General features: G+C 41.8%; 1 protein-coding gene across 1 annotated transcript in view; it reads right to left on the bottom strand.

Annotated features, from left to right (window-relative positions):
- The window catches only part of Gclc (glutamate-cysteine ligase catalytic subunit), a 44,398-nt gene extending 29,182 nt beyond the window's left edge, over positions 1 to 15,216 (bottom strand). The window contains exon 1 of the mRNA XM_059268259.1: positions 15,033 to 15,216. Within this exon, the coding sequence (XP_059124242.1) occupies positions 15,033 to 15,182 (150 nt within the window). The 5' untranslated portion in view covers positions 15,183 to 15,216. The remainder of the gene's footprint in view (positions 1 to 15,032) is intronic.
- Positions 15,217 to 15,494: the final 278 nt, after the last annotated feature.

Genomic DNA, 15,494 nt, shown 5'->3' with positions numbered 1-15,494 from the left:
TTCTAGTCTCATGTATGTGGAGGATAGGACACAGAGAACTCTGGTTCCTACTCAGAGGCCGTTTTCAATCAACTGCCTGGAAGCAGGCAGAGCTGGAGGGGGGGTGAGGTCACCATCTAAAGAGTGTGAGAGCTGTGCACTCTGCAGTGACTCTCCTAAGTGCAAGGGCCTTTAAGGCTTTAGCACAGAAGCATGCCTATTACTGGAGAGAGCGCTCATAGCTGTTCTCACTCAGAGAGGTGAGTAAACATATCCCCGTGTACCATGTATTTACCTTGTCCTAAATGCTGTGAGAAACAGGAGAAACTTGGGGTTTAATTCCTAGGAACCATATCATGCATAAGCGACAGGGACTCAAAACAGGTAACTCCAAAGCACCTGCTGTACTCAAGAGACAGGATGACAGGAACGCCAGCCCCCACTCTCCCAAACACTGAATTGCCATTCCAAAATGTTAAGAGTCTGAACACAGGTACTCTTTGTTAATCACAGCTCACAAAGCAGTGTCAGGGTCCATTCCAAAGCTGTACCTGATGTTAGCAGACTGACCATCAGAGTCATCCCAGCCTGCTTTAAACATGACTTGGGACATTTAGACAAGCTGAATCATGCCTACAGATCTCTTAAGAGTCTCTGGTTCAGCACAGGCTGCCTACCTATAAAGCAAGCTCAGCCTCAGTATCTTAGGAAGGGCTGGTCCTGTCTTTGCCTTTTCATAGAGCCAGCTTGCCAGCAGATTGGCTGGGAAGGTTGCAGTCATGCACTCAACTTGCAGCCTTTGTGCTCCAATTGAGGAATTTACTATGTACACAATGAACAGAGTCATTCTCTTGAGTACAGGCATCTCACTGAGAATTACTGGCCATCTGATAATGAAATATGCCTATGTTTAAGTTTGCCTCTGTTATGGTTCTGTGATGCATTCCTATCCTCACAAGGAGTGGTACTACTTGTCACTTGTCCCCTGCCCCCTCTTCTCCTGATCTGTAGTGAAGTCTGTACACACCATCATTGCTCCTGCCTACTTGGGCAGCAACCTAGGGGGAACAGTGATGAGTACAGACCGTCCTGCGAAACCTGGGAACCACATGCCTCACTTTTCTGGTGTTTTGTTTTATTTTTTTAAGTAATATGAAGATAATACCAACTCCACAGGCCCCAGAGAGAACGGCACCAAACATACTGCCATTGCAGGCCAGTGCTCATTGTTTCCTAGCTCTACAGCAGGGGCATAAAGCTTTTCAAATGTTGATTACAACATCTTGGTGGTCATGGTTGCTGTGGGATATCATTCTGTATGCTGTGAATATATGTTGCTTTGATTGGTTGATAAATAAAACAGTGATTGTCCAGTAGCCAGGCAGGAAGTATAGGCAGGCAAGCAGACAAGGAGAATTCTGAGAAGAGGAAGGCTGTTGCCAGCCAGATGCAGAGGAAGCAAGATGACAAGGCAGAAATGAGAAAAGGTACCAAGTCATGTGGCTAAACACAGATAAGAATTATGGATTAATTTAAGTGTAAGAGCTAGTCAGTAATAAGCCCGAGCTAATGGCCATAGAGTTTGTAATTAATATTAAGCCTTTGTGTGATTATTTTATAAAAGGCTGTGGGACTGTGGGTGAGAGATTTGTCCTGACCGCAGGCCAGGCGGGACACAGGAAACCTTCCAACTACATTTGGTGTACCAACATGGGGCTCTTGAATTTCCATAAGACCTAAAAGAGTTTAAAAAGGGCTTTTTTTTTTTTTAAGGCAAGACCTGATTTTTTTTTTTAATTTATTTATTATGTATACAGCATGTATGATTGCAGGCCAGAAGAGGGCAGCAGATCTCATTACAGATGGTTGTGAGCTACCATGTGGCTGCTGGAAATTGAACTCAGGACCCCTGGAAGAGCAGTCAGTGCTCTTAACCTCTGAGCCATCTCTCTAGCCCTAAAAAGGACTTCTAAACACACAATAATGGAGCCAAAAACAGCTTTCTACTTCATGTCTCATGTGAGTCAAGATATAGAGACGCCAAGGTACACAGATGCTGTGGAGTGTAGACTTGAACTACGGTATGGAGGGTTCATAGCATATAGGCTTAAGTGCAGCATGGTGAATTCCTGCCACTATATACAGTGGTGTCTGCAAGCTATGCAGCATGGTGCATGGTGGATATAGTTTTTGCTAGTACAGACATAAAAAAAAAAAAAAAAAAAAAAAAAAAAGGAAAGAAAGATAAGGCTTTTGGGCTATATGCTGCTGCATGGAAGCATAGGCCCACTGCTTTAGTGTCAGCCATGAACATGGTTCCCACAGAGCTGGCGGTAAACGTAGTTCCGCCATGTTGGAAAGCTGAGGTGGGTGGAGACAGCACCCAAAGCTGCCATTTCAGTACTAGCTGCTGTAATTTAAAGCAATAGATTCACAATAAGACTAATTTAAAGCAATAGATTCACAATAAGACTAATTTAAAGCAATAGATTCACAATAAGACAGATTCAGATGAGATAAACCCTAAACAGTTTACAGTGTGTGTAAAAATGTACATAGGCTTGAAAGAGAGAGGAAAAGGAATATAGACAGTTACATAACAAAATAAAAAGTTTTAAAAAATAAAGTCTTTAAAGAGGCAGTAAAAGTAATATAAAAAATAAACCAATAAAGATGGATATTACCAGGCGATGGTGGCGCACGCCTTTAATCCCAGCACTTGGGAGGCAGAGCCAGGCGGATCTCTGTGAGTTCGAGGCCAGCCTGGTCTCCAAAGCGAGTTCCAGGAAAGGCGCAAAGCTACACAGAGAAACCCTGTCTCGAAAAAACAAAACAAAACAAAACAAAACAAAAAAAAGATGGATATTACATAGAGAATCTAGATTGTGTTGTCTTTGGGATTTTTAACTGCAGAGAGACATTTGATTGTAAAGGCTACTGAGTTAAATCAATATATGTATTTTAAAGGTATCTTGACTTCAAACTTGGATATGTTGCTTTGGAAATGAGGCTCTGCTTTTGTTTCCACAGGAAGCAAGAGGCTATGGATTTGTTCCAGACCTCCTGAACCTAGACAGATGGTACCTGTCAACAAAGGCTATAGCCGGTCTGCCCAGGATTTGAACATTATCTGGAACTGTCAGGATCCCCTAAGATTGCCAGTGCCCTCAAACAGGAGGAAGTAGACTAGAAAACTATGCCCACATTCCCAAAAAATGGATTATGGATATTTGTCTTTGTTAGAGATTGGTTACAAATTGTTATTGGTCATACTCAATATCTTTCTAAAAGAAAAAAGGGGGATAGGATATAGATATGATAGGATGAAAGGGTAGATTATTGAATCTACTTTTAAAGAGCAACTTGTTTAAAATGTTTTACATTGCTATAGATTTTAGTTTATTACAAATTCAAATAGTATAATTTTATTATTTTATATATATATATTTCTACTCTCGTTTAAGGTATTATGTTTATGTAACTCATAATTAAGAAATACAGATTAATAGTTAGTCTTCTATGGTAATCAAACTTATAGTTATGTTAGTTTTCTAGGTATACATAGATATATTTCAGTTAGTTAGGTAATCTCCAAACACTTCAAAGACCTACAGAATATGGCATTTAAAATGTTTTAAAAACTTAGACTTTCTGTACAGTGAGATATGTCTGCTCCTGGTAGCACCAATTTACTTCAAAGAGGAAAATGGGCGTTGAAGACACTCCATATGGAGTTTATCTTCTTCTTGGCAAAAATAGCCATTTGGGCAAGAAACTGTTCTTGCCTGGACTGCTTGACAAAATATTGTATTGACTGGACATGCAGGACACATAGGAAGGTAACTGCTGAACTTTGCAAGGCGAGATGGTCCTTCAGGTTCCTGCTTCGCAGAAGAAACTGACAGACATTCTACAGGACACAGAGAGAAACAACTGAGAAATCTAAGACTCTAAACCTATAGGCTGAAGATGGATGCCCCAAAGTTACAGAGGAACTTTGGATGACTGTCCAGGCAGGAAGCTGTTATTTCCAGATTTTTAGAAGTTGCTTATAATGCATTTCCTATTCACTTAGGTAATATTATAGCCTTCTGGGGTCTTTGATGTAGTTGAAGACTAGATAGTTATAATTTTCCTTGGTTATGATAAAAGATAAATTAGATATGAAACTTTAGACTCACAAATATAGGATAGATAGAATATTTTCTTTAATTTTGCCAAATACAAGTAGACTAGATATTATAACTGTAATTCTTGCTTGATAACTTGCTTGATAAAATTACTATAAGTAATTTTACTATGTTAAAGTTAAAACCTTCCATTTTGATTAGACAGAAAAGGGGGAAATGTTGTGGGATGTTGTTCTGTATGCTGTGAATATGGTGTTGCTTTAATTGGTTGATAAATAAAATGCAGATTGGCCAGTAGCCAGGCAGGAAGTAGACAAAGAGAACTCTGGGAAGAGGAAGGTTGAGTCAGGAGTCACCAGCCAGAAACAGAGGAAGCAAGATAGCAAGGCAGAACTGAGAAATGGTACCAAGCCACGTGGCTAAATACAGATAAGAATTATAGGTTAATTTAAGTGTAAGAGCTAGTCAGTAATAAGCCTGAGCTAATGGCCAAGCAGTTATAATTAATATAAGCCTCTGTGTGTTTACTTGGGGGACGCAAGTGGGAGAGATCTGTCCTGACCCCTGGCTGGCCAAGACACAGAAAAACTTCCTACTACATATAGTAGATATGATTAATACTAGAGAATACGTATTTATTGCAACAGAGAAAATACAGGAATATCTCATTCAGGTGACAAAAATACTGTTTCACTTGGAATTTTCTTTTAGGTCTGGTCTTACTTAACTGGAAGTTACAAAATGTGCAACTAGGCTGACCCAGCACCCTTCACTGCACAGATCAATCACTCCCCTGTTCCAAACTATTCAAGGGCTCACAGTAAATTCCCCAACACCCTCCTAGGACCATTAGGCCAACTGGCATCCTCCATCCAACCCCTCCCACCATGCTGCAGGCACACTTGCCTTTCTGCTTCTCCAGTAACCACATGAGGTCAGCCAGGGCACTCCTGTGTCACTTCTTCAGGGGAACTTTGCAGTCCCCACACACTGACCCCTCCTAAAGTGGCCACTCACTGCACCAGATAAACTGCCTTACCTACTCTGTTTTCCCAGAAGCACCCTTTACCTAAATGCAATCTTGGTACCCAAGGTTGCCTCTTTAGAACACAGGCTTAACCAACCTCTCCATACATGAGTGGGACTCTGAAACCGACTATGCTCTCTTCTGTTAGCAGTAAGACACTTTTTATTAGTTCTACAGACTTCTTCAGGCAATTTCATTTTTTAGTTATAATGAAGCAAGTCACTTGGAGTTACAGGGTGGCCAACTGACTCCTGCTCTTTGTCACCTCAATCCATTTTCCATAGTTCATTCTAAGCCAAGCAATTAGGCAACCAAGCTCTTCAGAATGGAGTACAGAATAAGTCATCTCCGGGTAGGAGCTGGGAGTGAAGTACATGAACTTTGTATTTTCAGGACTATTTACTTCCTGGTTCTTATTCTACTTGACTAGAAGGGTTAACGGATCCTAAGCCCTAGACTTAGCTAACTCTTGGTCCACCAGCAATAAAGTAGTTTTAATTCCCCTTTAGATGTCTGAGGCTTTCAGCTCTCAGAGAATAACCTCCATGAAGATTTTTTTTTTATTAACTTTCCGAGCTCTACAGTCACTGCTGTTTTCTTTTAAGTATCATCAACACTTAGAGAAGTGTGGCCGATTCCACAGACACATGGACCCTTGCCAGCTCCATGATGCTCTAACTCCTGTCGTTAATTTCAATGAGATAAAAATCATATCCCAGTTTTGTTGTGTGCAACATGTACACATACGGATGCACATTCCTGTGTCGGTCCTTGTCTTCTAGTTTGTTTGAGACCTCCCACGTCTTTGTAAGAGCGCTGAGATTACAGATGCTTGAACTTCTACAGCTGGCTTTTACATGAGTCCAGGGATTCGAACTCAAGTCTTCACACTCTGTGACAAACATTTTATTAATTGAGCCATTTCCCCAATCTACACCTCAGATTTTTAATGGTTTCTAAGAGTTTCACGGAAAATATTCAGGAGTCCCTTACTTTATAGTTTCTGCTAAATCAGTATGCCTTTTAGAAACGAAGGACTTAACAATCTTAAAAGGATATTGCAGGACTACAAAGATGATGGTAGATGTGTGTGGACATTTGTGTCTTCAGGAACATGTGTCTTCGGAGTACTTTTGTTTTTTCAAGACAGGGTTTCTCTGTGTTGTTTTGGTGCCTGTCCTGGATCTCGCTCTGTAGACCAGGCTGGCCTCAAACTCACAGAGATCTGCCTCCCGAGTGCTGGGATTAAAGGCATGTGTACCACACCACTCAGGATCAGGGTACTTTTTATTATCTTATTGTGGAAATTAGTTAAATTATAAAACCCTGACCATAACAGACACGCAATCTGAATACAGAGCACTACAAGACAGTCCAACAGAGTAGGACCACAAACTCTCCTAGGACAGACCAGGACCACAGCCAGGTCTTCTGGTTACTTACTATGATGTATCAAAAAAAAAAAAAAAACCTCTTAGGGAAGAAGAGCTCTTGCTCACATGTGTGAAGGCTCTGGGTTTGATACCCAGGTGCTACAACACAAATGTTAAACAAACAAACAAACCCTAAAAGCATACAAATAAAAACCTCTGATAGCAAATACTACATGCTTGAGTGTGAGCCTGTCTTCTCTATGAACCATTACTAACTCATTTTTCAGGTTATTATCAGATGACCTAGAAGAATTAATATTTGTTGTGTGCATTCCATGATTTTCAAAATTTATATGGCATTTAGAACATTCTAAAACACTTAAAAGGTATTAAAAGCACTTGCTCAGAATGCACAAAGCCCTGACTGGAATCTCTGGCACCACAAAACAAAAGAATACCAAAACAAACAAGAAAAACTCAGCTGAACCTTGGTTATTGAGTTCTTAGAACCAGGAAGACAGCTAGCTTGGACAGAGTAGAGACAAAGGAGAACAGAGTTGTAAGGACAACAAAGTGGGGAGGCTTCCATTTCCTACTCTTACTCAAACAAAAAGTAATATAAAACCCTAACAGACAAGAAAAGCCCTCAGAGTCTGCAGAGCCTCCTCAAGAATTCACTAAGTCATGTTATGCCGAAGCACCCAAAGCGACACAGGTATTTGACTCTAACCAAATCCTAATTCAGGGATACTGGGTCGAGGATGCATAAGTATGCAGATTTTTCTGGAGCTACTCATTAGCTATTAAAAACAACTCCTTTAAAAGATCCTCAGTCTAAATAATTATATTCCAGAAGTATTATGAATGCATATAAGAATATGTAAACACTAAGCACCTAACTAGGTAAAATTCACAAGCATGGAAGGCATTCAAAACATGGAAGCATACGCAAAATGAGGATTGGGGCCAACCTATGGCAGGTGACCTGAAACATCAAAAGCAATTGTCAGAACCACACTAATTATTATAATTCAATGTGTTCAAAAAGGTGAATTTAGTAAGGGTGCAGGATAAAAGACAAATTCAGAAATCAGTAAGTGTATCTGGTCTTGTATGTGCAAAACCAATACATCAAAAACTATAAAACACCACTGAGAGAAACTGAAGATGTAGACAAGAGGAGAGAAGTATGTCTTTGTGAGAAGGAAGATTCAATATTGCTTAGGTACCAACTCTCAAACTGATATGTGTACTCAGTAGCGTCCTAATGAGATCAAAATCTCATGAGGGTTTATTTATTTTTTATACAAACTGTTTACCTGGCTGTAAAACTCATAGAAAGTCAATGTATGTAGAATAGTTTAAACTAAGAAACAAACAGATGGTATTTCTTGACTTCATTCTCTACAGAAATTAAAGGAAAATGTTATCAGCACAAAGACAGATCAGGGGACAGTGTAACAAATACAGAACTAAAACGACATCTAACAGTGAGAAAGTACACCTCTGGAAGTGAAGGAAGGCTAGTCGTTCAACAAACACTGGAGCAACATTCAGCATAAACAAATACATATGTATGCACACACACACTACACAAGCTGCCTTCCTTTTCTATGGAATCCCTCATTCCATAAACATATGGAGTGAGGGAATGGAGTGAGAGAGAAAACCAGAATCTTTGTAATGCCTATTAAGAAATAAACTGTTTTCACTTCAGACAGAAGTTAATATTCAGAGTTTACAAAAATTGAAAAAATGAAATACCAAGGAAATAAGTCATTCAGTGAATGGACAAATGAACTAAACAGACGGTGTTCAAAAATAAAACACAAATAGTTCAAAAACAAAACACAAATAGTCAATAACTATTTAAAAACTGTTCAATACCCCTAGCAATCAGGAAAATGCAAATTAAAGCTACTCTGAGATACCACCTCACTCCATTCAGAATGGCTATCATTAATAAATCACAACAAATGTTGGAGAGGATGTGGAGAGAAAGGAACCTTATTCGCTGTTGGCAGGGGATGAAAATTAATACAGCCATTATGGAAATCAGTTTGAAGATTTCTCAAAAAATTAAAAATAGAAATACCATATGACCCAGGTATTTTACTCCTGGGCGTTTACCCATAGAACTTTATACTCTACCATAGAGATATTTGCACCCCCTGTTTATCATTGCTTTATCCATTACAGAAAGGAATTGGAATCAACCTAGTTGTCCATCAGCAGGTGAATGGATAATGAAAATTTGGCATCCATATAGTGTATGTGTACACACATGTACACACGCACGTGCGCACACGCACACACACACACACAATTTAGCTCTAAAGAAAAATGTGATCACATAACTTGCAGGAAAACGGATGGACTCAGAATGTATAATATTAAGCGAAGTCACACAATCCCAGAAAGAAAAAAACCTCTCATAGTCTCCCTTATATTTGGAATCTAGCCAATATATACAAACAAATGTACATGTGTACAGTATAATATATAGGAAAGAGAACAAAAAAGCTAAATAAACATTAAGAGATAAAGAAAGACAGAATGAAGGTAATGCACACAAATTATGAAAGGATATAAAACTAATCTCTTTTCTACTTCTATTCATTTTTGGTAGTGGATACAAACACACACACACACACACACACACACACACACACATTCATTCATTCAAATGTCAAAGTACAAAATCCAACATGAAATTTCAGTTTGTTCTGGAAAGCTATTCTGTCAGAACATAGCCCAAGAATGGAGTTATGTGAGAGAATTCTCAGTGCTTGTGAGAAAACTCTAAGGAAACAAGAGTCTTGTGACCTCAGTTTCTTCAAAACATGGAACTGTTCTTGGAATGTGTTTTCATGCTCCTCCTACATGTATTAGATAGGAGTGAGTTGACTTCAGATGACTCATTATTGCTTGCTGATGTTATTCAATTAACTGTTTAAACTATCCTTTCTACGCCTCTATGGAAAACATGTTTTGTTTTGTTTTTTGCCATGTGTGGCTTATCCTTGTGACTGGACACTTTACTCTTGTGATTTTCTTAACCTTCAGAGTATAAACTGTCTGAGGCTCTGAATAAAGTTGGCTTTTGCATGAGACTTTTGTCCACCTCATTTATCAGCTCCATTCTCCCAGGTCCCACCTTCTCTAGAGTGGTGACACTATTCTAACAGAACAGAAGTTTGTTGGGTCTTTGGGTCTGGTCTAATTTTGGTCTGTGATTTTTCTTTTATATGCAACTTTTTTTAATGATAAAGTTTAAAATAAATGAAATTCAAAAAAGAAAAAAATGAGTTGTGTTCAACAGTATATTTTAGTAAATCAATAAACGTAGTTCTAAAATACTATTGAGTTCTGAAATAAATTGAGATTCTGAAATGCTATTTCATTATTATCATCCTATTGTTTTGTGTATGTGTATGTATGTGTACCACATGAGTGTAGTACCCTCAGAGGCCCGAAGAGGGTGCTGTATCCTCTGGGACTGGAGTTACAGATGGCTCTGAGAGGCCATGTGGGTACTGGTAATAGAATCTGGGTTCTCTGGGAAAGTAACAAGTGCTCGTAACTGTTGAGCCATTTTAAAATTCCACCATAATCTACTAAGCTAATGGAACAGATCTGGTTGCAAAAACAAAACAAAAAACAACTAATATGGAATGTCTCACCCACAATGACTATGGTTACTTAAATGAGATATAAAGTGAGGCCTGGTGGTACAAGCCTATAACCCTAGCTACCTGGAAGACTGAAACAAGAAGATCACAAGTTCAAGGCCTACCCTACCTGTTTCAAATTTTTAAAAAAGGGCTGGGGATATAGAGTTCAGTGGTAGTGTGCTTGCTGAGCATGTCCTTGAGATAAAGAAGAAAACTTGGAACAACCAGGTTTGGGGAAGACATATTCTTTAAGAACTACTGCATTTGGTTAAAAATATGAAAATGATTGCTTTCTTTTTGTGCATTAAAACTTTTTACTGTTTAACATTTTTATTAATATATATTATTTAAGAAAGGTCTCATCTTTTTTTTTTTTTTTTTTTGGTTTTTTGAGACAAGGTTTCTCTGTGTAGCTTTGCGCCTTACCTGGAACTCACTTGGTAGCCCAGGCTGGCCTCGAACTCATAGAGATCCGCCTGGCTCTGCCTCCCGAGTGCTGGGATTAAAGGCGTGCGCCACCACCGCCCAGCCAAAGGTCTCATCTTTACATTTGGGGCAGAGATGAAGAAAGGGCAGACACACAGATACAAGTACAGAAAAGTTAGGGTCAGGTAGGCTGTGCTCGCTCTGATGGGGCAGCACCAACTACAGCACCAACCAGAAACCTCCATGTGTTCCTTATGTACAGCATGGGGGTGGGGGAGGGTAGGAGGTCTCTGTAGGTGAGCACAGGGGTGTGTGTGTGTGTGTGTGTGTGTGTGTGTGTGTGTGTGTGTAGATTAGCTAGTCTTGTAGGAGGTCTCTGTAGGAGGTGAGCGGTCTCAGGATGTAAAAACACTCTACTTGCACACACTGTCAATGTTCACACTCAGACCAGAGGAAGGTTTTGCCAATTTCCCATTGAGTCTGAGGTCTTGGTCCTTGACATGACTCAAGTCAAACAATACATGTTCACTCAGAACTTCACTTGCTCTCTGCACATCATGACATCTTTTATACATCCTGACAGCTCCATGACCTGCCTAGTTTGAGTGCTGTAAAAGGAGATTTGGTAACATGCCAAACTTTAGAATCAGGTTTCAATTCTGCTACTAAGTAACAGACAAGGCTGTACACACAGCTGACAGTAACATTAAAAAGAAGTTATTGCTATACGCATTTTAGATTTCCCAGATCAATAAATTCCCATTATTTTCTGGGAATGGTGGAGATTGGAAACAAGGGCCCTGTGCATCCTAGGAAAGAACTCCATGACTGAATTGTGTTCCTAGCCCTGCATTGGTATTTGTTACTTTCTGTGAGACAGGGTCTCTCTATGTAGCCCCAGCTATCTTGGAACTCAATACATAGACCAGGCTGACCTCACAGAGACCTGACTGCCTAGGCCTCCTGAATGCTGAGGGTTGAAGGCATGTACCACCACGCCCAGCTTCCTCCATCAACGTATGCACACTGAGCTATAAACAAAACCTGTACCTGCTCTTCAGGTTCAAACTTCCATTTCCCAAAGAAACAGCATAATAAATGCTGGCGAGAACTAAGTCTGGTCATATTAAAGGTGAAATAGGCATATGCAGGAAGAAAAACAAAATAGCAAAGCCAGCCATGGTTCCAAGGGCAACAAACCAACCACCAGATAGATAGATAGATAGATAGATAGATAGATAGATAGATAGATATAGATATATCTCCAAACTATACGTACTTGAACTGTAAAAGCTTGAAGAAATGAGAGAAAGCAAAGCAAGTAGGTTCAAGATCCAACTCAGCTTGGCGAACCCTAAACACAGGGTTCTTTCTCATGTGGAGATATAAACACTGTCCTCATACACAGAGCCGCATATTTCTGAAGTGGCAGGCTCTCTTCCAAACACAACCATGACCAGTTCTAGGGTTTGGCTGCAGTTCTTTCTGTTTTTTTCCAACCAAGTCCAAGGCTGGACAGATGCAACATCAAACCTTGTAGAGCAGTGGTTCTCAACCTTCCCAATTAAAGGGTTCCCTTCTGCAACCCTTTAATACAGCTCCTCCTCATTTTGTGGTGACCCCCAATCATAAAATTATTTCCTTGCTACTTTATAACTGTAATTTTGCTACTGATATGAAGCATAAATCTGATATGCATGATATCTGACATGTGACCCCCCAAAGGGGTCATGACCCACAGGTTGAAAACTGCTGTTGTAAAGTAGTATTTGGTATCACGCCTATCCAGTGCAACGTCTCACATCTAAAACACTTCTGGGGGCTGGAGAGATGGCTCAGAGGTTAAGAGCACTGACTGCTCTTCCAGAGGTTCTGAGTTCAATTCCCAGCAACCACATGGTGACTCACAACCATCTGTAATGAGATCTGGTGCCCTCTTCTGGCCTGCAGTCATACATGCTGTATACATAAATAAATAAATAAATCTTTGAAAAAAAAATAAAAAAATAAAACACTTCTATCCAGCAGGACTATCTCATCTGCAGGGCCCCTAGCACTCACCACACCTTTCTCCACTTGTATCCGTAAGGAACTGACTAGCCTTCAGACAATTCTTCAGGGTGTGCAACAGTAAGTCCCCACTGTGCACAAGGACTTGTACTGACTTCTAGCTCTTGTACACAAGGCTGAAATCAACAAAAACTGCAGCATGAGACTGCTAGAAGAAATGTGGAAGGGAGGTTCAGTGTCTGTACTCCAAAGGTCAAAGGCAAGAGTGAAACTCCTGGAGAAGGAGACCAATGCTTCACTGAAGTGCCCTTTCAGGAGTAACAGCAGGGTAGGGACTTTTCCTGTTTATCATCTAGGAACTTTTCGCAGTTCTAATTCTTCCGGTGTCAGGCTATTTCCAAGTAAACTCTCAACACTGGAAGGCTGGAGAAAATTAGGCTTATCAGCTTATGTCACTTATGACAGAATATTTGCAAAAAGAAATTTGGGAATGTAGTTTCAGCAGCCACTACGTTTTCACAGAACATCCTTGACATCATTTAACGTAGGAGCCATTTTACCCAGACAACTTATTAGAGGATTACACCTCTGAAGTCTAACGTCTCAACAGACCTGCCTAATATCCTCTTTTCAAGAAGTGTTAACTGGCTGGGTGGTGGCAGAGCATGCCTTTAATCCCAGTACTCAGGAGGCAGAGCATGCCTTTAATCCCAGTACTCGGGAGGCAGAGGCAGGCAGATCTCCGAGTTCAAGGCCAGCCTGGTCTACAGAGTGAGTTCCAGGACAGCCAGAGCTACACAGAAGAAATCTCTTTAAAAAAGGTAAGTGTTAACTGGCTGGAATGCTGGGCCTAAACAGAAGACAAGTGCACAGTATTGCCAGGCTTCTCTGCTCCCCTCTATCGTTTGTGGGGAGGAAGGCAAACCTATGCCAACACTCGAGCCACCAAAGCCTGTCACTTGAGGTCCTACTCTACAGCTCTTTACCTCAGCAAGGGCAAGTCACTTGAAACAGGTAGTTGTACATGCGCTTCTTGCCAACAGGGGGAGCATTTTATTTATTTATTTATTTTTAAAGAGAAAAGGATCCAGGTTAGAGAAAAGGAGAGGAGGAAGGAGACTCTGGAGTGAACAGCTGTGCTTCAAGCGCACTAAACATCTCCTGTGGATGCAGTTCTCCCTGCAACAAAGACATTAATGGCCGTCCTTTTCTTTTTATGGAGTATAGAGTCCCAGTTAAACGTCAAAAGATGCAAAAGTACATTTTTGATTGCTCAAACATGGCTAAGTTCCAAGAGAACTTTAAAGGATGCCACAATGACCTGCTGCCAACCATACCAGGCACACGGTTAGGCCCTAGGAAAAACAAGTGATTGAGAAGCATGTCCCTGCCCTGTAAATGACCCACAAAACACAAACGAATAACTAACTGTCAGACGTTGTAAATAGACAACAAACTTTAGATTAAAACTGGAGAACTGCCCAACATGTTGTGTGTCCCTTTCCTGGGAAGAATGATACACAATTTTTGTAGAAATGTGAATTATTAGTCCTTATATTTTCCTAGTCCCAGAACAATTCTTCCAGCTGCAGATAGCAGTCATCTACCAACATTAGATACAGATAAACTAACTTTTTGCAGGAAGATATCCCATGCTGGTGCAGCAACACTTTGAAACTTAGCCCAAGGGTACTATTATTATAGGAGTGGCACCCTATCTATGGTAAATGCCAAACCCACACAACAAAGGGACGGACTCCTCAAGAGTCCATTTAACTTTATTATCTTCTATCAAGGTGTTTTTTTAAAAACAGGGAGTACATAAAACTAAATAAACAACAGTTTTAGCGTTGCCAATTTCAGATGATTTCAACAAACAGGTCCCAGAGATCATGCCGATTTCATCCGGCACTGACTGGTAATGCTTAGCGGCAGGATCTAACCGGTCTTACCTAACCTTTGAGTTGTAAGCCTTTACAGTTAAACGGGATAGCTGGGTCTTCCGTGTAGGGAGGCAGCCCCAAACCCTTAGATGTAGAAATGTATTTCCTTAAATATCTAACTAAAGTTTGTGGACAGGTGTGAGATGTGACAGTCGCTTAAAAGGACCTAGATGATGGGGGGCCAAAGCAAACACCCTGGAGAAATGAAACGTGATAGCAAGCTAACCGGGGCGAGTCAGTCCCGTTCACACTTATCTCCAAGGCGAATTGTGTGACGGGACGGCGGGAGGCAGACAGACAGACAGACACGCACACGCACACGCACACACACACACACTTCCCGCTCAGGCCCTCCCAGTACCCGAGCCGCTTTCGTCCGGACGTGAATGAATGAGCCGGAGACGCAGCGCCGAGCCCGGCCAGCGACGGGGCCGCGGGCGGCCTGGCCGAACAAAGGCGCGCGGGCTCACCTCGTCACCCCATTTGAGCACGTCCTTGTGCCGGTCCTTGACGGCGTGGTAGATGTGCAGGAACTGGAGGATGCCGTGCCGCCGCACGTGGTCGGCGTGGCGCTGGGTCTCTTCCCAGCTCAGCGGCGAGCCCTGGGACAGCAGCCCCATGGCCGAGTCCTCCTCCTCCTCCTCCTCCTCCTCCTCCCGGCCGCAGCTCCGCCCTGGGGGCGCCCTCGGGCCGCGCGGCGGGCGTCCCGTCCGTTCCCGCTCCGGCTCGGACCCCGCCGCGCGGGTGACAGCCCGGGACGCGGTCTCTCGCCGCCGCCCGGCCTCGCGCTCCCACGCCGGCCCTGCGGCCCAGGCCGCCGCGGCAGCGCTCCACTCGGCGCCGCCGGTGTCGTGCACGGGCTTCCTACTTGCGACCCGAAGCTGCGCCAGCACCGAGCATGCCCAGTGACTCGCCTGCCGCTCCGCGCGCCG

The sequence above is a fragment of the Peromyscus eremicus genome, chromosome 7 (assembly GCF_949786415.1).
Source record: "Peromyscus eremicus chromosome 7, PerEre_H2_v1, whole genome shotgun sequence".
Classification (NCBI taxonomy): domain Eukaryota; kingdom Metazoa; phylum Chordata; class Mammalia; order Rodentia; family Cricetidae; genus Peromyscus; species Peromyscus eremicus.
Note: the sequence above shows the minus strand (reverse complement) of the source record. Positions and strands in the feature narration are given on the sequence as shown.